This window comes from Prunus mume, linkage group LG6 (assembly GCF_029339155.1).
Source record: "Prunus mume cultivar Tortuosa linkage group LG6, ASM2933915v1, whole genome shotgun sequence".
NCBI lineage: Eukaryota > Viridiplantae > Streptophyta > Magnoliopsida > Rosales > Rosaceae > Prunus > Prunus mume.
The window spans coordinates 7,827,595-7,850,887 of record NC_142703.1 but is presented as its reverse complement, the minus strand read 5'-3'; the positions used below and the strand labels follow the sequence as shown (position 1 = coordinate 7,850,887).

At 37.3% G+C, this 23,293-nt stretch overlaps 4 protein-coding genes, 1 non-coding gene and 1 pseudogene across 8 annotated transcripts; 3 read left to right on the top strand and 3 right to left on the bottom strand.

The window, feature by feature from the left end:
* The first annotated feature begins 1,651 nt into the window (after positions 1-1,651).
* LOC103333872 (Cysteine proteinases superfamily protein) lies at positions 1,652-3,721 on the top strand. Of its 2 annotated transcripts, none has more exons than XM_008236780.2 (3): positions 1,652-1,835; positions 2,240-2,351; positions 2,697-3,721. In XM_008236780.2, the coding sequence occupies exons 2-3, from the start codon at positions 2,260-2,262 to the stop codon at positions 3,565-3,567; spliced, it is 963 nt and encodes a 320-aa protein (XP_008235002.2). In that variant the 5' UTR covers positions 1,652-1,835; positions 2,240-2,259; the 3' UTR covers positions 3,568-3,721. The 2 variants fall into 2 exon arrangements, with proteins under 2 accessions (XP_008235002.2, XP_008235001.2); XM_008236779.2 differs by having other exon boundaries at positions 1,654-1,835; positions 2,250-2,351.
* Positions 3,722-6,408: 2,687 nt separating this feature from the next.
* On the top strand, positions 6,409-7,000 carry LOC103333873 (monothiol glutaredoxin-S1-like). Its single transcript, XM_008236781.3, has one exon. It carries the CDS (start codon positions 6,427-6,429, stop codon positions 6,835-6,837), a length of 411 nt encoding a protein of 136 aa, XP_008235003.2. The 5' UTR covers positions 6,409-6,426; the 3' UTR covers positions 6,838-7,000.
* Positions 7,001-11,220: 4,220 nt separating this feature from the next.
* LOC103333951 (monothiol glutaredoxin-S1 pseudogene) lies at positions 11,221-11,982 on the top strand (annotated as a pseudogene).
* A 5,178-nt stretch (positions 11,983-17,160) lies between these two features.
* LOC103333874 (zinc metalloproteinase aureolysin) lies at positions 17,161-18,437 on the bottom strand. 2 transcript variants are annotated; one of them, XM_008236783.3, is made up of 2 exons: positions 18,278-18,437; positions 17,161-17,563 (listed from the first exon to the last, which is right to left on the bottom strand). In XM_008236783.3, the coding sequence occupies exons 1-2, from the start codon at positions 18,310-18,312 to the stop codon at positions 17,371-17,373; spliced, it is 228 nt and encodes a 75-aa protein (XP_008235005.2). In that variant the 5' UTR covers positions 18,313-18,437; the 3' UTR covers positions 17,161-17,370. The 2 variants fall into 2 exon arrangements, with proteins under 2 accessions (XP_008235005.2, XP_088910501.1); XM_089054375.1 differs by having other exon boundaries at positions 17,161-17,559; positions 18,278-18,430.
* Positions 18,438-18,491: 54 nt separating this feature from the next.
* TRNAR-ACG (transfer RNA arginine (anticodon ACG)) lies at positions 18,492-18,564 on the bottom strand. Its single transcript has one exon. It is a non-coding gene; the product is annotated as a tRNA-Arg (tRNA).
* Positions 18,565-19,036: 472 nt separating this feature from the next.
* On the bottom strand, positions 19,037-22,957 carry LOC103333875 (BTB/POZ domain-containing protein At1g03010-like). Of its 2 annotated transcripts, none has more exons than XM_089054373.1 (4): positions 22,400-22,957; positions 21,286-21,352; positions 19,907-21,103; positions 19,037-19,772 (listed from the first exon to the last, which is right to left on the bottom strand). In XM_089054373.1, exons 1-4 carry the CDS (start codon positions 22,489-22,491, stop codon positions 19,230-19,232), a joined length of 1,899 nt encoding a protein of 632 aa, XP_088910499.1. In that variant the 5' UTR covers positions 22,492-22,957; the 3' UTR covers positions 19,037-19,229. The 2 variants fall into 2 exon arrangements, with proteins under 2 accessions (XP_088910499.1, XP_088910500.1); XM_089054374.1 differs by lacking the exon at positions 22,400-22,957 and adding an exon at positions 21,439-22,291.
* Between the last annotated feature and the right edge of the window lie 336 nt (positions 22,958-23,293).

Sequence of the window (23,293 nt, the reverse complement as noted above, 5' to 3'; positions counted from 1 at the left end):
AAACAGCCCTGCAAGCAATCCCATCCCAGAAATTCCAGGGACAAAAAATAAGTCTTCATTCCATGACACTGAAGATTGGGAATAAATGCATCTTCTTGATTGTTCTGCATGATCTTCTTCTCTATTGGCAAAGAATCCTAATATTAAAATCCGGAATATGGCACGTGTCTCCATATACCCATCTCAATCAAAAGAATAAAAATAAAGCCATTCATCATCATCATCATGTATCACATTGACAACTTAGCATTGTCCTCATCAGTCGACACGCATCACAACATTGACAAGCCATTTACGATTGGATAACTTGCCGTTTCATTGTCCCCTCTGGCCACCCCTCTCCTCTCCTCAGATAGATAGAAAAGGAGAGGTTAACAACAACTCCGCCCATTTGTCATGATAAAAGGCAAATACTGTTTATTTTTTGTTTTATTTATTTATACTTTGTTTATGTTTTATTTTTAGTTATGCTCTGGTTGTGGTTTTTTCTTTTGATTATATTTTGTTTGATGTATGGAATGTGTTGAAAATTTTGTGTAGAAAATGAAAAATAATATAAGGAGAAGAAATTATATGAGGATTTTGTGTTGAAAGTGAAGAAGAATGGCCTGCCTAGGCTTCACAAGTCCTCTGGAAGCTGCTTTTTGCACTCAAGCCTTGTCCTGCAAGGTTTGAGTGTTGTTGCGAGAATCGCTTTAATGAAACACGTTAGAGAAGTATTTTTCCTAGATGAGGGTGGGGGCATTTCAAGATTTCTATAGTGAGGGTCTTATATATGGCATTTAGGTGAGGTCTTATTTCTTAATTGTCAGAATAAATTGATTATCGTTAGATCAAATTGGTTAGCTTGATTCAACAGTTAAAAGATAGGACCTCACCTAAAGGTCATATATAAGGCCCTCACTATAAAATGACTCAGGGGCATTTGTGGAATTTGGTTCGGTTGGGGAGTGGGTGGGCTTCAACCCATTGGATCCACTTCCTGCTTAAATTGTGCTGTGTAGGATGGGCTAGATAATGAACAATAGAGGGACATTTTGGGCCCCATAGCTTGTTGAGACTTGATTCTCTTTTACTTTTCTTTTTATCCCTTTGCTTGAGAATTTTTACTTTTCTCCATAACGGGAAAATATGCCTCAAAAAATTCAGATTATATGCGTTAAACCCAAGCAAATCTAATAGGTTCTATGTGTTCCTCTGCCGGTGCTACAAGATCTTACTTACCCAAATATTCTCTAACATTTGTGATCTCTTAACATAATCATTCGATTAAATTAATAAAATAATTGAAAGATAGTTATAAATTTCATCAAAATTATTTTAATAATATCTTTGTGTGTCGAGATTGAAAAATATATTTTTTACTAAAAAAATTAACAACATTATGAGTGAGTTTGCAAACAATGTTGATACGAGAAAAACTTAAGTAAGAACTTACATGTTACGTGACACTTATCATTAAAATACATTTATGTATTACAAAATCCTAATTATAAATCAAAACCTAGGACACATGACTTAATCTAACAGGTGACTTACCATGCTAACCTATAGCACAATAGAGAAAAAATTGATGATAGCGTTACATTCGCGCCTTCCCATTTAAAAACTTTATATTCTAATACAAAACCCTCGAATTAATAGTCGAATGTTTCCTTATATATAATAATATTTAAAAAGAAATTTCCTTTGGCTCTTCCCAACCTCAATTAGGCTTTGCGGAGAGTGTGTAATCGGAATTCGACCCTAGGGTTAGGGCTTTGCAGTGATAACGATAAATTTGGACGCTTCAGTTTTCGGTCGGTCGGCATCGAGGTTGAAAGAAGGACTCTCGGGTAAGTAGATTTCGTTCTACCTATCAGCTAAAATAAATTTGGAATTTCAAGTTCATTGTCTCAGCATGATATTCAAGCACCCAAACCGTTGGTTCAAATCCTTGAACCGAAACAGAGTTTTAATTGTCAAATGGTTGGATTGCACTTGATTAGACTTACAGGTTCCATGGGTGTGGAATTTGATTATCTCAGTTTGGGTTAGTATATTTTAAGTTGTTTATTGTATCCCCTGGACTTTAAGTGAAGTTCCTTGTATATGGTGGTGTTATGTTTCATGTTTGGATTTGGTTTAGTCATGAAATTTTTTTACTTTCTGCTTTTATTAGATGTTGGGTTAGTCCTGGGTTTAGAAAAGTTTGAAACTTTATGATCTTCTTGATGGATAATACTATTATTGTTCAAAGTGGCTTTCAGGATTGCTCAAATGGAGGATGCCCATGAAGTATCTGAAACAATGTCAGACAAATCATCTGAAAATACACAGGAAACTCGTGATGAAATGCTTTCGAGGCACAGGTGATTTGCTCATCAAGTCTGCATTTTTATCACTTGTTTTCTTTTAGATATTCTTATGATGTTGTATTTGGCTGGTAGTTACATTGGTAATGCAAATACGATCTGTTATTTACATGTGTATGGTAGTCAAACGCACTTGTGGTTGACTAATACGAAGGTTTATCTTCAGTATATTTGAATTGATGAAATTGTGTTGATGATGCGTTTTCATGTTCTCCAAGAAGTGGTTGATATAATAAGAATGACGACTTATTATAGGTTCATTGAGGCTGTTGTCTTAAAAATTGGTTAGGTCGACTTTGTTAAGTTTCCCATAGATAATTCTGGTATTCCCCTTTGATACAGGAAAGAGATATCAAAACTTCAGGACAAGGAAATTGAAATGAAGAAGGCAGCTGCCAAAGGTAGCAAGGCCGAACAAAAAGCTAAGAAAAAGCAGGTGGAGGAAGAGATTTCTCGGCTTTCTGCTAAGCTTAAAGAAAAACATGCTGAAGAACTTGCTTCATTAGGCTATAGCACCAGTAATGGAACTGAGAAAGCAAAACTTGACAATTTAGTGAAAGCCATAGCTGGTGTTTCTGTCACCAGTCAACCTGACCAAGCAAAGCCCAGCAAGAGTTCAAAGAGGCGGGAGAAAAGAGCTCAGCAAGATGCAGCTAGGGAGCAAAGAATTCAAGAAGAGCAGAGCAACCTTGTAAGTGATCGAATGATTGAGAATGAGAAACTAGAGAAAAAGCTTGAACCCCTTGGTTTGACCATTAATGAAATAAAGCCCGATGGTCATTGCCTCTACCGAGCTATCCAGGATCAGCTGGCCCATCTTTCCGGAGGTTCATCACCTCACACGTACCAAGAGCTTCGAGAAATGGTGGCTGCTTATATGAGGAAGCATGCATCTGATTTTCTCCCATTTTTTTTGTCAGAGAATCCAGTAGATGGAGATTCTGAGGATTCACTTGCAGAGAGGTTTGAGAATTACTGTAAAGAAGTAGAGTCAACAGCGGCATGGGGAGGGCAACTAGAGCTTGGTGCTTTAACTCACTGCCTTAAAAAGCATATCATGATATACTCAGGATCCTTCCCTGATGTGGAGATGGGCAAGGAGTACAAATCAGATAGCAGCAGTACGGATTCTTCTGATTCGAGTATTATGTTGTCATACCATAAGCATGCATTTGGGCTTGGTGAGCACTATAATTCTGTGGTTCGAATATGATCATCGAATAGCCAGCGCAACCACAATGCAAACACACTGGGTTTGCTCATCACTTGGTTTGTAATTTGTGGTGTGAACAAGCACTTTTTGAGCTCTAAACTAATTATTGATACTACAGTAGACAGTGGTTATATTCAGATTGGTTTTCCTTAAAGTTTTAGTTTCACTAAAACACAGTGGTTGATGATTCATGTTTAAATAGTGCTTGAGTTATTCATGTCTAGGATTGGGTTTATTTATAAATTTGTATAAAGTTTTCTACATCTTCTGGACTAAGTTTTGTAGTCAAATTTGTGTCTCTTCTGACTTCTCTCTGGACGTTTATGTCGAAACTTGAGTACCCGGCGTGAATACACAATTGGCCACAAGTTGTAGGTTCCTAAGAGGCCCAGTGCCAGAGATTCTCACATGCCACATCCATTTTTTATCCATCTGAGAAGTCCATTGATACGTTGCATGCAAAACGAGTTAGTTACTCTTTATTCTTCCCTTATTTCTTAAATCTGTTTTTGGACCAATACATTTACTTGTAAGTACTAAGAATATGTATTATTTGGTTACATTGAAGGGAAGCAAAACCTGAACAAATCCTAATCCTTGCCCCACATTCTCTCATCGCTTGGGCGTCAAGGGCTTGGCAACAAACACTAATTTTGACCAAAAGAAAATTTGGAAAATCACTAAAATTGTAGGTCCCGTTTGAGAACCATTTTAATTTTAGTTTTTAGTTTTCATTTTTTACTAGAGTACAAAGGGAAAAAAGAGAGAATGAGAGTGAAGATGGGATTGAGAGGGGGGAGTAACAAAAGTGAAAACAAAAAATCTATTTGAAATTTTTTTCACTTTCAAGTTTTTGTTTTCACGTTTGTTACTCCTCCCTCTCATCCTCTCACTCAATCTCATACTTTCATCCTCACTCTAATTTTCTTCTATACTCTAGCATAAAAAATGAAAAATGAAAACTAAAAACTAAAATTGAAAATGGTTATCAAATGGACCCGTAGCATATAGCATATGCAAAGTGACAACCGCCCACCTCAGTCCTCTAAAGTCAAAACCTAGTTGATGATGAAATATCTTCTTTCTTTTCTGGATTAGTAAGCAAACTATAATATATATTAAAAAAGCAGATGGAGTTGCAAAAAAGGGCAGAATTCTACTCTAAACAAGTAGCAGCAAGCAAGCACTCTTTAATCTTTATCTAATCCATTCGGGATGCTATCGCATTTGTTATATTCTACATATCCCCAACCGTGTCCACTCGTACTACTTTTATTGTCAAACTCAAACTCAAACATATATTATAACATTATCCATAATTTATGTTCTAGATTATCCTTCTTTCTTTTCTGCATATGCATGCATAATCTTGACGTTTAGGGTTGACAAACTTTATGCATTGGCAATGAAATCAAATGGGATGGATAGCTGAGATCATTTTGGTGAGGTGGCGAATATACCCAAAGCAAATCCTTTTCTATTGTTTTGTCAGTGTGTAACTGGCTAGTTGCAGAAGAAATAATATCCATATATAGCTAAGGAAAGAGCTTTTGTGAAAGCAATCTTCTTTTGGAACCTCATGCTCCTCTAATCAAACCGGGCCAAACATATTTAATGTAATTGGCACACGAGATAATTGGTTTTTTTTTATATAGATCGAATCGAATTGGAACCAAGATGATTGATGACATATATAAATTTGACAATCTACAAATCTAATATTATTGTTCCAAAAGAAACCATTGAAATCTTGATACATAGCCTAGCAAGTTCAAGTTGGACCTGAATAATTTGGATCTTAGTTTCTTTTTAATGTTTTATTTTTGGGTGGATTTTCATGCTGCCAAGGGGCAAGTTAACTGTTAACTTACCTTTAATCAGAATCTTAACTATGTATGTACGTAAATTATTGTTTCTTCCTTTCTCTTGACTTTATATTCACGCTTTCGGATCTCTTCAATTGAACTTGAAGAGGACGTACACGAATCTTGTTATCCTACTCATTCCATAAACCCAACTTCTTCTCCACTATAAACTATACCTAGATGCTCCAGAATAGATGATGAGACCTGGGTTGTACTGGATAAATACCAAAATACCCTTTAGGTTACTTTCCCTAAACTAAACTCCTGCGTTGCGTTCATTATATATCTTAGCAATAACAATAACAAATAAACCCCGCCAGTGGAAAATGGCATTGACTTGCAGACAAGAGGTCTTATGTTCGAATCTCATAGTTTTATGTGTGAGAAATCTCTCTCCTCTATAGTTTTGACTACTGCTCGTACTCAAAATAATTAAATAAAATAAACCCCTTGCACACATTGACATTAATTACTTACAATATCAAACTAAACCTGAGCCAGTAATTAAGTTTATTTTTGTAATGAATATTAATTTGGTTAGGGATAAAATGCATGCAAAACATGAATCTGGTGCTTGCAAAGGACAATGTATATATTGCGGCTATAGATTGTTTGGTACGTTAAGGGTAACTTGGGAACTCAGAGATCCCACAATGCTGTCACAATTTGCACGTAAGTATATGTATATGCAACTTGTTTATTCCATATGCATGGCCCTTTCACAATGACAAGTTTCACCTCAACCTTGCCAAAATGCTGGGCAGATACATATGCCTGCACATACCTAATTTCATATAAACGTGCGAAGTGTTCAGTTGATCATGTCCTGCACAGAACCAAGTAAATCATGCATGCATAAAGGGTAATTTGGGAATCGAATTACATAATCACTAGCTAGCTAAAAGCTTCTATATTCTATGTCGATCAAAGTTTTAAACATTGCAATCCCCCACCGCACTGAACAATGATATGAACCAGTATAAATAGACCCATAATGGATCTCAAGTTCCTCATCAAGCAAAACCTCAAGTCAATTCTCCAATTAAAAAGGCAGGTAGCAAGAGATCGAAGCGATCGAAGAGAGATGGACATGGTGGCAGGATTGGTGGATGAGAAGCCATTGGTGATCTTCAGCAAGAGTTCATGTTGCATGAGTCACTCAACAAAGTCATTCCTACGTGGGTTTGGGGCAAACCCTACAGTTTATGAGCTGGATCAAATGCCGAACGGGCAGCAAATCGAAAGGGCGCTGCTGCAGCGGGGTTGCAGGCCAAGTGTACCAGCTGTGTTCATAGGCCAAGAGTTGGTGGGAGGTACGAACACAGTCATGAGTCTCCATGTACAGAACAGGCTTGTCCCTTTGCTCATGAGAGCTAAAGCTATTTGGATTTGGAACGATCGATGATGATTAGTAGCATAGACTTACTATGCACTCCCAGCAGATGTACTGATAAAATGGCCGGCCTCTATCCAATATAGGAGGCTCGGTCCATATCTTTTTGTACTTCGATTTGCATCAGTTACTAACTAAATGAGAACTACGTACGTACTGTCATGTTTTTGATGAAGTATATTTATATATATGTATATGTAGATGTATTTACAGAGGCTTCATCGAATATATAAACCATAAGTAATGTAAAGATCGGATACATACGATTATCTATATACTTACAAGTAAAGTAAGCCAATGGGGTCTAGACATAGTGGAAAAGGGCCCTGATTTGGAGATCCGTGATCTCAAGTTCAAACTTCCTTGGCACCTTGGTATATAGTGTGTGAAAAACTCCCTCTCTCTTATGATTTAGACTATGACTTATATTCAAAATAAAGAGTAATGATATGCTTATCTACATAATTATAGCACATTTTAAATATCATCTCACGTGGCAGTTGAGACGGACATCCAACTCATTAAAATTATATATTTTTTTTATAGATATCAGTTTCTTATAATTATCATTAATTAAAAAATTAAAAAAACTTAACCCTAGAGACTTTTCAGTTTTCACATTATCTGTTGATGTCCCCAAATTCCCTTTCTCCCTCTTCCTCTCCTCTCCCTTCTACCCATCATCGAAGCTTCGCCAGACCTTTGCCGTCGATCCGCCACCGCTTCCCTCCCTCCTCCTTTAATTTTTGGTTAGTCCACCTTTGAGATGATGTCTACAGTCTATGGTCAATGGCAGTTGAAGGGTCATAACACTCTCCTTGCATCACCAGCCCCGACCACCTTCATAACGTCTCATAGAAGGACCATTATACCGCGATGATGTTGATCATGATATGGGTTTTGATAAAGCAGATATGCAGTTGTTATTACATGTGTACTGACCAAAAAGCCAAGTAGGAGGGAGTCTTGCGGCAGCGAAGAGGTGATGGATATGCTGCATAGGTTCAGTAGAGTGCCGACGGTGGGGAGGAGAGGAAGGAGGGAGAGATGGAATTGGTGGAGGTCGACAGACAACGTGAAAACTGAAGAGTCTCTAATCCAGTAGGGTTAGTTTTTTTAATTAATGAAAATAAGAAAGAAATTGATATGTCAAAAAAAAATATATATATATATATATAGATTTTAATAGGTTGGATGTCCCTCAAGTAAGTATAGTATTTAAAACTACTTGTACAATCCCAGTTGACTAATCAGTCTTTGTAGATACTCATTAAAAACTCAAAGATCATCTCATTAATAAACAAAATATACACCTATGAGGACAGATATGATTTGATTAATTGAGTTATACATGAAATAAAAGTATAGCCAAAAAAAAAAAAAAAACTGTTCTTTGATTTTGTAAAACACAAATGTCCAACAAATTGGTTTGATTTGTCTTGGGATGATCTATGAATGATACTTAAAAAAGATAACATATCATTAAAACAAACTCAAATAAAATTATTTATCCATAATAACATATATATATATTAACATACCAACAATATATATAATTTCTAATACCAATGTCAAATCAAACATCTCAAGTGCCATGTGAAATCAAAGAGGAGATAATTAAAGATGTGATAAGTATTTTAGGTTATAGCATTGCCCCCACATAACATAAAACTACTTTTTGTGGGCAATCCCAGTTGATCATATTTATACAGTATTGTTCATATTTTTGAAAAAGGCAGTAATTAGGTATAGGACCGCCCACTGGTACCAATACACAATATGATCATGTAATACGACTATGTCTTATACATGTTGTAATATGGTTATACACTGAGTTTATATGTGTTACAGTATAATAAATATATACTTATATTATAATTCGGTCATTGTGTACAATTACACCACGTGTCTATATTCGAGTAATACACGGAAATTTCTCAATAATATGATAAACACGTGTTGCATGAGAGAGGCCCTAAGGATATGATCACATTACGCGAGAGGACAATAAAATATGGAATAGCAAGGCAACCCACGTGATGACAAGGGAAAGACGAAAAGAACAACTTACTAAAGCTTTACGCGTACAAAGATGCTCTCCATCCACCCTTGGAATTGTCCTAAACTTTGATTTTGTCTTTGATAGCTAGTGTGTTGCAAAAAACAAGATAGATTTTCCATCTGTTGGACCAAAAGAAGAAAAGATTTTCCACCTCATGGAATATTATTTAAATGTGAACCTAATAAATCTAGATGTATAAGTTTTATAGGCTGCAGTCTCAGAACGTTTGTGTGATGCCAGGAACCGTCGACCTTGCAATCTTATATATATGTATATATGTTGTATTCTCTCTCTCCAGACATATGTTGTCCACAAAAATATAGATACAGTCCCCACTTACCCAAAGAAAATTGACATTCTATACATCCTCCGTATGAATTTGAAATGGAGCTAGCTTAAGCTTATTCTCCTGGAAAAGCTTTCTGTACAAAAGAAAATGTTTGATCAGTAAATTTTTGCAAGCGGTTATCAAACGGCCCTAAGCAGAAGTTTACTTATCAACATGAAATGAAAATGTTGGTGTATGGTGTCATATCACAAGAATATATTATGGTATGTCACTTAAAATTCACAAGAATATTAATTCGTACGTGGATTAGAAGAGCAAGAATATATATGATGATTTGATTACTTAATTTATCACTGCAAAATGAGCTCAGGTATCAGGTTCATCATCATGATGTTGCGGTTCATCTAAAATCGTACCTGCAGACAAATCAAACTTTAAAATTAAAAATTAAATAAATAAAAAAACTTAGCTAGTCCTTTTCTTTCATTCACATGCAAGCATGGACATATATGCTCTTGAAATCCAAATCAATCAGAATCAAGATCAAACAAAATCAATTCTACATTGACTGTTGATAATGAACTAAGTATTAACTGATTATTAAAATGTTGACATCGGGAATATATAAAAAAATCTGAACTTGTACGTATAAGGAATTTCTTATCCATATCCATCACTGGCAGCAACTTAATTATGATATTGATAGCAAATCACTTGAACTATAGTTTCCTACCTAAGAATGCGACTGGCCTATGTGTATATATGCTAATATAATTAAGTGACATTTGCAATAAGAATCGATCCCCAAAGTTTTATTTTATCTTCTGTTCATTGGACTGTTCTACAAAAGGTGCAAAGGTCTTAACTGGAAACTAATCAATGATTAGGGATTGACTAGATGTCCTAAAAACTATAATTTAATTTCAAGGGTTAATGACCCATGTCCAATCCTTTTGGTCAATATTCAATTGTCAGAATTTGTGGGCAGCAACTGACTATATGTTTCGGAGTTCGAATATTTTGAAGAGAAATATCACTAAACTAATAATTTGTTGAATCAAAAACCATATACTAATTTACTAATTCTAGCTACGATTTACACAGAATATTATCAATTCTATCAAGAGGTGGGGTGGGTCCTTGAGGTATCTTCTCCAACTTGTACGGTAATCACGTGGATTAAGTAGGGGACAGATAATCTTTCTTAAGCATATATGTTATCCCTCCAAAGTCTATTTTACTTTTTTTTCTAGCTCTCTCTCCAATAGATCGCTTTCGGTTTGGTTCAACTGAAGTGGATGGGAATCTTTGCCCCTTTTAGATAAACTCATCTTATGTCTCCACCTTAGCAGAATATAGAGCAGATGCTCCTAAACACTAGTCTTAACACACCTCTGTATGTATGGCGAGCTTTCAAACCTAACACGTGGACAACACATATTTGGTAACGTGGGAATACGTGTGGCCGTTGGGCCCAACACGTGAAGCCTTGATCTGATACCATGAAGGAAATTAAGATACTACCCAAAATCAATTAGTGATGGGGGAATAGCCCAACCCCTTATAAACCTAGGCTATGTCCCTTAACTTTTCCACATGACAAACACTCTCAACCATTAGCAGGTGTTCTTTAATTTATATATGTCTAAAATATATTGGCATGGCATCATTTCCACTGTTTCTACCTGCAGGTGGTGAATATGCCAATCCTTTGGGTCTACAGTGACATCCTCCAATCACACCCTAGCTTTATTCAAGGCCAGTGATTTTAACACTTAGCGCTATTTGCAGTCCTCACGTGAGTTGTAAAATATTCTGTTTGAAGTGCATATAACTAAAGAACGAGTGCCAAAATCGGGTTGGTCATATTTTGGAGCTAACCATTTGCAGAGAGAGCCAAAGTTGGTCTGTCTTTATCGACTAATCATGCTTAAAGATAAAGCGTGATGATATGAGAATCCGATCGATGACTTTTTCTGGTGATCTAATATTTTATTCGTTACAATGCAACACATGCACACTATAAAGAGACCAACATGAGAGATCTAAGTTCCTCACAGCAACAAGCTATACCTAGCTATTAGCAAGCAAGCTCCAATAAATTCACAATTCACAAAGCTTTTAATCCGCATTGTTCCAGGCTCCGACTAGCATTCATGGATACGATAACGAGCATGGTGGCCGAAAGGCCGGTGGTGATCTTCAGCAGGACCTCTAGCTGCATGAGCCACACCATCAAGTCACTGATACGTAGCTATGGGGCAAACCCTACAGTGTACGAGCTGGATGAAGTTGCAAATGGGCAGGCTATTGAAAGGGCACTGGTTCAGCACTTCCAATGCCAACCAAGTGTGCCGGCTGTTTTCATAGGGCAGCAGTTCATTGGTGGAGCTGATCAGGTCATGAGCCTCCAAGTCCAAAACCAGCTTGTCCCACGGCTCATAAGGGCCAACGCTATTTGGGTTTGGAACAGAACCTGAATAACATTTTCCTACAAATTCCTCATCTATCTACAATTAAAATAATACACATTATATTATTATATCTCTTATAATAATAATAATAATAATAATTTCAAGACGTACCTACGTACGTCCACTAATTAACAAAGCTCAAATAACAGTTTTTTCTGTTCCCTCCTAGCTTTGTTTACTCTTTACTTTCTTCTTGTCTGGGCAAGGCCGAAGTTAGTTTCCTCTTGGTCTAGGTTGAAGAGGATGAGCTTATTATTTATATGTTTTCAGTTCATGTAATCTCCCTTAATTATATTATGTATGTCCAATAAAGGCGGAGAGTTGAACTGCAATGGTTGATCTATCTATAACTGTGATTAATTAAGACTATTTGTAATTCACAGAACTATGAAACACTGTGAATGCTGAACTTGCATCAATCAAGCTCAAAGAAAATCAATGAAGAAGAAAATGGTTAGGATGCCACGAATCGATCTTGCGTTTTGCTTTACTTTATTCTGGTTCTGAAAAATATATCCACTGAAGTTGACATTTCCCCGCAAGCTGTCCGTTCTGCCAAGGAATGGAGAAGTTCATGTATAATTCAACAAAGCTTGATCGCGCCATTACCATGAAAGTTAGCTTGCGCAGATGCTCCAAGAAACAGGAAAGTGATTTTAATTGGAATACAAAAAATAAAAAGAAAGTAACTTGCAAAAGTAAGAAGGAACATCAAGTATGCAAACTGGATACAAAGCAGAAACATCACTCCATTGTACGTCATGCATACATTTTGATTAAGAAAGAATTTGCCTTTTTCTAGTAAATAAGTTAAAGCCCCAACGGGGCCCATGATTTAATAAAATGAGCGTGAGCCACATTTTGACATGCACAAAATCAGGCCCAAGAAAATATTACGATAAACTTACAAGATTGAACAACCTCATGTACTGGTCCAAAAGAAAAGTGCCAAAATCGTTACCCTTAGAGCATTTCCAGCAAGGGGCCCAAGGGGAGGACTGGGGGGGGGCAAACTCAAAATGGGGTTTCCAACAACAAAAATCTGTCAGGGCAAGGTGTGGGGCCCAACGAACTGGGCTGACCCTTGGGGAGGTTTGGCCCGAGCACCAAAACTCGTTTTGAGCTGACGTCATCGTGTTGGGGTTTAAATTTTTAACGTTGTGCGCCAATGTTAAAAAAATTTGACGCTTCTTCTGATCCCAACGGCTCTCTTCCACGTGGCTCCTTATGGGCTCTCGATCCCCTTTTTCCAGCAATCCAACGGCAACCAATTTTTTCCCAAATTAAAAAAATTTTAAAAAAAAACCCAAAAAATACTGAATTTTTTTTTCTATAAATACCAACCAATACTCTTCACTTTTAAATCAACTCCTCATACATTTTCTTCTCCTTCTACTATTATTCACTTTCTACTCAATATTTTTTTCACTTTCAAGTTGTATTTTTCTAGAAAAATTTATGGGTTCTTCTAGTGAAACTGGAGGGGCATGGAGCATCATGGAAGATGTTAGCTTGTGTGAGTCTTGGCTCCACATTAGTCATTGTCCCGTAACAGGCAATGAGATGAAATTCTGTCATATGTGGAAAAAAATTTATCATGATTTTTGTGAAAGAGTAATTGGTTCGACCCGTACGGAAATGACATTATCTAGTAGGTGGAAAATTCTTAATAAAGAGTTGGCGAAATGGAGAGATACCTTAACAAAAGTGATGGACAACCATAGAAGCGGGAAAAACCTTACCAGTGAGGTAAATTATTTGTAATTTTTGTTTTATTAATTTCTATGTCATGTTAAATTTTATTTAAATGTTTCTTGCAATTTATATATTTTGTTAATATTTATTGCATTTCCAATATTAATATGAATGCTCGTTGCAATATTTATATTTTGTTTTGCATTACTAATAAATTGTTAAAGTTTCTTGTATTTTCATTAATTTTTTTTTTATACTTGTTGCATTGCCAATATTTTTTTAAAGTTTCTTGCATTTTCATTTTTTTTATTTATAGATTATGCAAGCACAAATGTTTTTTGGTGCTACTAGGCAAGGCAAAAAAAGTTTCAACCATACCCTATGTTGGGAGGTAATGAAGAATTGTAAGAGATTCCAAATTATTCCAACGGGTCCGACGGTAGTCTTGAACGAGACGTCACTCCATGAGACACGGGCATCGGATTCACCTATGGATTCCCTGATGAGTCAAGACTCACCTATCGAAAAGGAGCCGAGACCTATTAGGAGGAAGGCGGCGAAGGCGAAGAGAGGGAATAATTCTACCAAGAATGCATCTAAATTTTTGGAGGAACTTTCAAAGTTGCAAGCCATGAGAATTGAAATGGACATGAAACAAGAAGAGCACGATATGGCAATTGATGTAGAAATTAGAATATGCAAAAGAAAAGGGAGTATGTACGCCAAGAAATGGAGTATGCACGCCAAGAAAAGATTGAAAAAAAGGATCGGGAAACCATGGTCATGGATACAAGCCATATGTCCTGTGAAACAAAATAATTTTGGAAGTTAGAACAAAAGGATGTTATGAGAAGAAGATTTTTTTGTGACGATGGACCTAGCAACACGGATTGGTTAAATGATCAAAACCATTAAGTTAGTTTGCTTGTCTTTCATTTCATTGTACCATTAAGTTAGTTTGATTGCCTTTCATTTCATTGTATTTTTTGTTTTGTTTAAAAAATTAGTGGTAATTCATGTATTTTATTTTATGAGTTGTATTGATTTTCTTTTAGTGAATAAAGAAAATATTCAACAAAATTCCTTTTTATTCAAAACATTCCAAATATAAAAAGCAAACCACAACCAAAGCATAAAAAATAAACAAATCACAACTAAAGCATAAAAAAACAAACAAAGCATAACTAAAAATACAACATAAACATAATACATTAAAAAAAAAAAAACATCTTCACTTCACTTTATTCACCTTCATTGCCTTTCACCGCCCACAAATACTCCATCAAGTCAACTTGACGGCATTCATCAATATACGACGATTGCATCTCCGTGTAGCGCTAAATCATACGAGGCATGAAACTACTATCTCTAACCAACGGATCATGCTACACTGGTTCTCCATTTGGCCACATAGGTTTTTCATAAATTTGTGTTAAGGCCGTGTTCACGGGATCTAGTTCATGCACTTCATCAGCATCGTAATCATACTCATCTTCCACAATCATGTTGTAGAGGATGATACAAGTTATCATTATACTTCTAAGCACCTCCTCGTCAAATAGACGCGTCGCGCCTTTGATAATAGCCCACGGGGCTTGAAGGATACCAAAGCACCTCTCCACCTCGGGTAGATACCATCAGCTAGATAATACCCGTTCTGGTAGACGGTATTATTGATTTAATATGTGATATTTGGGCGTTCACCTCTCAGAACATCATTGAACATCGGGGATTGACTCAGGACATTCAAATCGTTTTGAGAGCTGGCAACTCCAAAGAAGGCGTACCAAACCCATGTATCAAAACCAGCAACTGCTTCTAGAATGATGCTTTTCTGCCATTTCCGATTGCTATAATCCCCTTGCCAAGCAATTGGACAATTTTTCCATTACTAGTGCATGCAGTCAATGCTACCAATCATTCCAGGAAATCCACGAGACTCAGCTTTTTGTAGAAGCCGTTGCAGGTCCTGGGTGTAGGTCTGCGCAGTAGTCCCTGGTGTACAAAGTTTCCACTGCATCACAAAATCGCACCGAGCTCTCCAAAATAGTGGACTTCCCCATCCGGGCAATCTCATCCACTTGATCCGCAGATGACCCATACGCCAACATTCGTATCACAGCTGTGAACTTTTGCTCCTGAAAAAGCCCCAAATTTCCAGCACAATTTTTCTTTTGAACAAAGTATTCATCATAATTACAAATATCATGCATGACTTTATTGAACAAATGGGGTTGCATTCTATATCTCGCTCGAAAATGAATATCAGAATACAGAGAATGTGGGATAAAATAATCTTCCATAAGATTCTTACCCCGAGAATGTCTATGTTTGTCCACATTCGGGACACAGCTTTCTCATGAACCACGGCGGCTCTGGTTTTCTTCCTCTAGCAAAGCAACGGCCATGCCAAGTTGCTCATCTAGTTCTCTCTGCGCCCTTTTGCTTGCAGCTCGTCGATACATTCTTTCTCTCCTCTCTCGCTCTTGCCTCTCTAAAACCTCTTGCATGTCTGCCATTGAAAATGGAGAATGAAATCTAAAATATGATAAATGAAATCTAAAATATGAGAAATGAAGATGTATAGAAGATATGGTGTGAGAGGTATGAGCTGAGCCTCTGGTTTTATAGAAAAATTTAGGCAGATAGAGATGACACGTGGCGCAATTTTAGAGGGTGAAAATCTTATCTGAAATTTGGAAATTGAAATTTATCTTAAATTTGAATTTTGAAATGTATATGAAATTTGACATTTTGAATTTATCTGAAATTTGAAATTTGAAATGTATCTGAAATTTGAAACCGAAAATCTTATCCGATATGAATAGTATTGACACGTAGGAACCCAAAAATCTTATTCGAAAATATTATCCAAATTAATTGTTTAAGTAAACAACGTTGTGAAAAAAAACAAAAAAATGAATAGTATTTGTCATGGCAAGCCTAAACTGCTGAAACACACTTTGCTAAGGGGGCTAGGGCAGCCACTATTCACGTGAATAGTAGCTGCCTAGGACTCTCCTTGCCATGGCAATGGGCTAATTGATGGAAATACTCTTATTAGTCTATATGTAGCGAAATTCTATAGTGAGGGCGTCGTATATGGACTCTTCATGTATAAAATTATATTAGTCACAAGATCATTTCATTAAACTTAAGTGAAGTTACTATTCAAATGAATCTTATGTCTAATATAAAGGGCCACATCTACGATCCATATATGGCACCCTCACCATAGAACAACTCTTTGTATGTAAGTTATACATTGAGTTGACAATTGCTTACCCCGTGAATTAAAGCCTATGTCATAAATAACAATTTTCAGAGAGCAAAGTTGGTCCGTCTTTATCGACTAATCATGCTTAAAGAACAAGGGCGATGGTCTGAGAATCCGATCGATGACTTTTTCTGGTGATGTAATATTTTATTCGTTACAATACAACGCATGCACAACATAAAGGGACCAACACGAGCGCTCCTCACAGCAGCCACATAGCTATTAGCAAGCAAGCAATCTCCACTAATTTCACTTCACAAACAATTCACGTCGCTTTTAATCCGCATCGTTCCAGGCATTCATGGATACGATAAGTCTTCAGCAAGAGCTCTAGCTACATGAGCCACACCATCAAGTCACTGATATCGAGTTATGGGGCAAATCCTACAGTGTACGAGCTGGATGAACTTCTAAATGTGCAGGCTATTGAAAGGGCACTGGTTCAGCACCTCCAATGCTGTTTTCATAAGGAAGCAGTTTATTTCCTTATCAATGTCTCCACAGTTTATCATCTTCAGTGAAAGATAGGAGATATGTATACTTGCCAAATGAGTCATAATTATTGAGACCAAAAGAAATTAAGCACTTCCTTCTTCATATCACAACATAAAAAACAAAACTGTGAAAGGAATACATGAACTGCACATTTGTAACAGGTTCTCACTTCCCGCATAGAGCAAGAGAATTTATGTATTCAACAAAGTTCGATTGCTCCATCACCCATGAATGTTAGCTTTGAGCAGATCCTTCACTTATGAATATAATCTTTCAAGAGTGGATTCCTCTGCTCTAGGATTGCATTCTGCCGCCAAGTTTCCACAGCCATCTGAACTGTAGCATTTGCCTTGCGTATCTCCTCAGCAGAGAACTTGTGCTCTATGATTCCTAAAGGTCCAGGCTGCAGTACCTTTACCACAGTTTCCATCTCTTGCTCCAGCTGCCTATGCAACAAGAAATAGGAAATAATCCCAATTGAATGCAAAAAATAACAAAGAAAATAACTTGCAAAAGTATATAGGAACATCAAGTATGCAACTGAAAAGAAAGCAGAAACATGACTCTATTGTCTGTGATGCATAATTTTTAGGGCCTTCAAAACTAGCTTCTAGCAATCATTTGAAACACGGACATCAGATAGATACATAAATTCAACCCATACAACTACACATGATGAACTCAGTTTCGATCGACGAAACATGATGCCAAAGCAATACACCCCAAAATGGTAAGCTCTTTCTTTTCCCATTCACATAAAAACCCAGGTAGCAACTCTTACTCTTATCAAGCAACTTAGATGCAATGAATAAGGCATACAAGAACTATCCATTGTATAACAGAAAATGAATCTTATCAAATAACTATGGCCAATGCCCATCTGGGTCTTCTCAGAATAGCATTAGATCATATATCCTAATAAGCCTGTGATTTACAGAAACCGAACCCAGACAGACAGAATTAAATTCAAAAGCTTTGTAGCATTTCCAATTTGAACTAAAAAGAAAGGAAACAAATTCAGGTTAATTATAGAGAAAGATCACTAAATCAAACCCAGTAGGTTCTAGAATCACTTTCTATTTATCAACAATTTACTCGGCATCAATTGAAAACCCTAAAACTGAAAGGAAGGAACCCTAAAACTTATTATGAGGAGGTACCTGAAGAGCCTGGAAAAGGGCAATGACCTGCTCATCTCTTTCTCTCTCGCTCTCTCCCACCTCAAAGACGCGCCGTTTCTGTTGTACGACGGTTGCAAGCAGGGAGACCCTTTTCATCAAGATACTAAAAACGACGTCATTCCGAAGCTTCTTCAAAACGCGCGAAGTAGCAAATTAGCAAATTAATAATAAAATAAAAAAAAGAGGAAATTAACGACTCTGCTGGGGATCGAACCCAGAATCTCTGGTTCCGTAGACCAGCGCCTTATCCATTGGGCCACAGAGTCCACTTGTTAGGGTTGCTTTCCACTCCTTATTTAGATTAATATGAAAGAGTTAAATACCATTTTGGTCCCTCTATATTGCTTGAATTTATATTTTGGCGCGTGTGTTTCATTCCGTTAATAATCTCGGTCCTTTTGCCTAATTTGACATTAGTCTGCTTGGCCAAATTAAAACCTATCCCATAAAAAGAAGATTGACATTGACATTGACAAACCAAATGACATTAATCTGCTTGGTTTGGTTAGTATCTGAAAGGGAGTGTACTTGGATCCCAAACTCATATCACTAATCTTGAACTTGGTCTCAGTCAAAAAGAAGGGTTCATAATATGACATTGACATTGACAAACCAAACCCAAGATTACCACATATAGATATAGTTGTCCGACATCAAACATGACATAATCTTATCGTTTTGTCTCAAACAAACACATAAGCATTCATATGATTATTGATCAAAAAAGTGGAGGAGGGATTTGATCTCAAGAACACAAGTTATATAACAAATAAATAGAATCTCTCTCAAGTACGTACACTCAAAAACTGTCAAACTGAGATTAGAAGCCACCACACTAGTTTTATGAATTGTAAATTTATAATTATACTAGTACAATACAGAAATAATACTATACACTCTTGTACTCGTATATATTCACACTCCTAGACAGTCATGAAACGGAATGACGCCTTCGCTTCTGAAATGGAAATCTGGACTCTGAGCTTGCCTTGCCCCCTAGGGGCTTAATGCTATTGATCTTGAACAACGCATTGAGCTTCCCCAACTTTTTGGTGAATGATTTGAATAGCTTGTTTGCAGGATGAGACTTTACAAGCTCCTGTTTCATAGACACATGATCTTTTTCCAAGTCTGTTAGCCTCATTCTCATTCTTGCAACTTCAAGCTTCAGCTCTCTGTTCTCTCTCCTGACTGATGCATAGTTGTCTCTTGGGGAGATGGCTCCACTGCCAGCACCACTGCTTGATCTTTGAGGGAATTGGGTTCCATTTATTGCCCCAAAGAAGAACTGATTGTGGCCACCATTCATTGCATTCCTCAGCCTGATTTGCTCAAAGTAGAGTACCTGCACTGCCATCTGTACTGGTAGCCTTTCATTCTGTGCTGCATGACTGCAGGCTTCTTGGGAGAGTTTCTGGCAGTCAATGGTTTTGCACAGCCGGTACCGTTCAGAGTCCTTGATGTTTGGATGAACCTATAAACAGATGCAAATGCACATTGGTACTCAACATCTTGGAAAGAAACAATGAAAATGCAGAACATAGACAAAGTGTAAATCAAAGTTGAGTTGCTTAGGACTTAAACACATGGACAGAGAGAGACTCTCACTTTGAGGAAAATATCCACAGCTCTGTAGAGTCCATCACTCACTATCCGAGCGTGGTCTGGAAGTAGTTCTGCTAGTGCTATGAACCTTGATGGCATCAAGTTTGAGTCCAGTGCAACTTCTGCAAGATAATTGTCCAGTAACTTTGACACCTTCAGGATTGAGCTTTGCTTTGGAGATCCAGGGCTGTCAAAGTCATAAACCATCTCACTTTCATCCCTCAAGTGATTATCTTCTTCATCATCCTCATCCAAGTTCAAAAATATTGAAAAGATCCTCAATATAGCATCTGTGTCATAGATTGTGCTGTGGTTGTTCCCATGTGAATTTGCAGGAATTAAGATGTCTTCAAGAATTGCCTGATCCAGTTGCAAACCAATCCGCCTCTCTAAATCAGATCTGCAAGAAGTGGATGCTGATGCTGCAATTGCAGTTTTTAACAAACTCGAAAGAAATGCCATTGGAACTGGACTCTTCCTTGATTGTGTTGGGAGCAAACTAACTATAGCTTCAACAATGACCCTTTGTTTCTTTTGCAATTCTAGATCCAAGAGACTTCCTTTTACCAATTGGGCATCCCTGACAACAAGACCTTGAAGAGAATTATGGGCATAATTGATCAAAATTTTGCTTATCATATCCTGTTTAAGACCCTTGGTTTTCACTGCAGATAGAACCCGTTGGAAGAAGTCAAGACTAAGCACTGTAAGCGCTTTCCCCCACCAATCTGAAGGTGTTTCAGGTTCCATAATTGGAGCTGCTTTTGTAGGAAAGTTGTGGTCAAGTTTCAATAAGCCAGAGGTGAGCTGCTCTTTGCATGCATTATTTGCAATTGCATTGATAAGCCTGCTAACCAGGTTGGTTTCTTCTGCCGTTGGCAAGAGGGTCTCACAACGATGAAGAACTGATATTGATTTTGATATGTTTGGGAACACCATCTCCTTCAGATAAGCTTCAGTTCTGGTTTCCAGGTTTTTCTCAGCATACTCTTCTGTCATTTCCAGGAAATGGGATACAGAACGGAGCATGGCAACATTTGATTGTGTAATCTCAACATTAATTCCATAGCAGAATTTTGCAGCTAGCTCAAATGCCTCCGGTCCACCGGGAACAGAAGATAGAATTATGCGTGATACTTTCGAATCTTTTGCTTCAAGCAACAGTTTCCGAATCCTTCCACTCCGAGAAACTAGAGGGAACTGCAACATAGTCACCATCACATTACTGATTCTCTTTCTTTTCTTATTAATGTCCAGATCATTATTAATACTATTTCATAATTCAATAGACTGTTCATTTAGTTGTCACATGATATTGATATATAACAAGCTAGAAGTTGATTGAATAATAGCGTTACTAGTGCTGAACCGATTTTCCTTACCTTGTGAAGTGCAAAGCTTGAAGCTCCTATTTCCACAGTAAGATCGCTGGAAACATCAGAGATTGGCCTGCAAAATGGAAACGTTATTAAAAGGGAATTGAAGAGAGACAAGAAAACTAAAAACCAAGTTATAATTTAGAATTGCATGCATACATGTTGATAGGTACCAACATGTCCGAAACTTTGCAGGAGCTTCTTCTATATATTTCCATGAAAGAACACTACACAATTTATGTTCAACCTAAGAACAGTGGAACATCTCAAACATATGGACAGAGTGATCCTCCCTAGCGACTAATTATTCGATAGGGACGACTCAATAATTTCAAAATGAGTGGATTGCAGTTTGCACAGGCAGTAAGGCCAGATATGCCAAAGGATTAAAAAGTTGATTTAAAGTTTGAAGAACTTGCTTTGCTCCTGAAATGGAACCAAATTGGCCAAATTCACCGGCCTTACAAAAATACAGGGGCACCATGTGGGGTCCTTTAAGATTAACAAGCTAGCAGGGTGTGGATTTGCTTGTTGTTACTCTATGTAAAGCTAGAAGATTTGTCATACTCGGTGACCAAATGTACAACTTGTCCGTACATGTTTTAGCCTTGAGGGCCTACAGATGACAAAGGCGCAAAAATAATTGATATGCAAGAAGGCATTAACTGCGTTTGGCAGTTGGCACTTCAAAATGTTGACAGTGAAACATAGCACCATGTGGACAGCAATTCGCCTGGACCTCGTGCCACTGTCGTTTTGATTTGGTGGTGTCAGGTAGAAGGTCACGGGTTCACGGCCATGAGATGTTATCTTCCATAAAATTTAGGGAGACCTCAGTAGCTCAGCTTAGGTTGATTTGTAGATGATAAACCCAGGCTCTGACTTGGACAAATTAAATACCAAAAAAAGATGCAACAAACGAACTCTGGGGCACCAAAATTAAATGCCTTTTGGTAGGTGGAAACTAAACTACCATGAGACGAGTAGCTAGAGAAAATGAGGCTGAAATTCAAAGACACAAACTTTCTGGTGTGTTTTGTGTGTATGAGTTTTTACTCTTGAAACTAGCAAACTAAATGCAGGTAACTAATCAAAAGCTAGCAGAGAAGGAGAACATTACCATTCTGTGGCATGCCTGATACTGGAACTTGGACGAAACGACCGCTTCCCTGAAATGCTAGGCTTCAGTTCACCAATGGTGACAACACCCATCTTTCCTCAAACACCTAGAGTTCAAATTTCCCACTGAAAATTCTGCAACACCAATCCCACTACCAAAGTTCAGAAGTGTAACTCTTTCAACAATATAACTAGCGCCCACTAAAAACCCAACTCATAGTGTATTTTCAGTTGCATAACAAATCATTTAGTTTTCTGACAGATGGTCTGATTGCTTTCTCTCTGTGTCTCTCTCTGTCATGTGTGTGTGAGGGAAGAGAATGCTGGAGTGAAGAGAAAGTCACATGAATCCATGCAGGAACAAAAGGGTTGATGATGACTTTGAAACACAAATGCTTTTAATGAGTGTTGATAATGAGTTTAATATGTAGAAGTCAAGGAATTGTAGCTGCACTTGAACTTTTCGGTGAAAGGTAGTGAGGGAGAGGAAGTGACCTTTCTTTTACATGGTTTTTGTTTTTGAGGAATTGCAGGATTCCTGAGGGGTTGCAGTGCTTTTGGGGGTTGTAATCATGGCCATTGAAAGCAACCCACCGAGCATAAAATAGCTTTTGCTTAAATTAAGTCTCTATTATGTGTAAAGCTCACTAAAGTAGAAATTAAAAAGGATGAGTGGGATTAGATGTTATTATGAGAACCACAAAACTTCCACTTAAAATATATTTATCATAGAAAATTCTAGTCTAAAGTCCAGTATCACTCTTAGAAACAAATTTAACGCAAGTGCTTTTCTTTTCCTTTTTTTACCATTAACATAGAATGGGGAATTCCAGGAATGCACAGACTCACGGTCACTACAATTTCGACAGCATAGAACGAAAAACTAACCTAGGAT

Excerpts from the sequence above, each read along its gene's own strand:
- LOC103333875 (XM_089054373.1), bottom strand. The coding sequence starts at position 22,491 with ATGGGTGTTGTCACCATTGGTGAACTGAAGCCTAGCATTTCAGGGAAG. Across the intron at positions 21,104-21,285 it reads CAAGCTTTGCACTTCACAAG|TTCCCTCTAGTTTCTCGGAG; the intron begins GTAAGGAAAATC and ends ACTATGTTGCAG. Across the intron at positions 19,773-19,906 it reads CTGTGGATATTTTCCTCAAA|GTTCATCCAAACATCAAGGA; the intron begins GTGAGAGTCTCT and ends ATCTGTTTATAG.
- LOC103333874 (XM_089054375.1), bottom strand. The coding sequence starts at position 18,394 with ATGAAAAGGGTCTCCCTGCTTGCAACCGTCGTACAACAGAAACGGCGC. Across the intron at positions 17,560-18,277 it reads CCCTTTTCCAGGCTCTTCAG|CTGGAGCAAGAGATGGAAAC; the intron begins GTACCTCCTCAT and ends TTGCATAGGCAG.
- LOC103333873 (XM_008236781.3), top strand. The coding sequence starts at position 6,427 with ATGGATCTCAAGTTCCTCATCAAGCAAAACCTCAAGTCAATTCTCCAA.
- LOC103333872 (XM_008236780.2), top strand. The coding sequence starts at position 2,260 with ATGGAGGATGCCCATGAAGTATCTGAAACAATGTCAGACAAATCATCT. Across the intron at positions 2,352-2,696 it reads GAAATGCTTTCGAGGCACAG|GAAAGAGATATCAAAACTTC; the intron begins GTGATTTGCTCA and ends CCTTTGATACAG.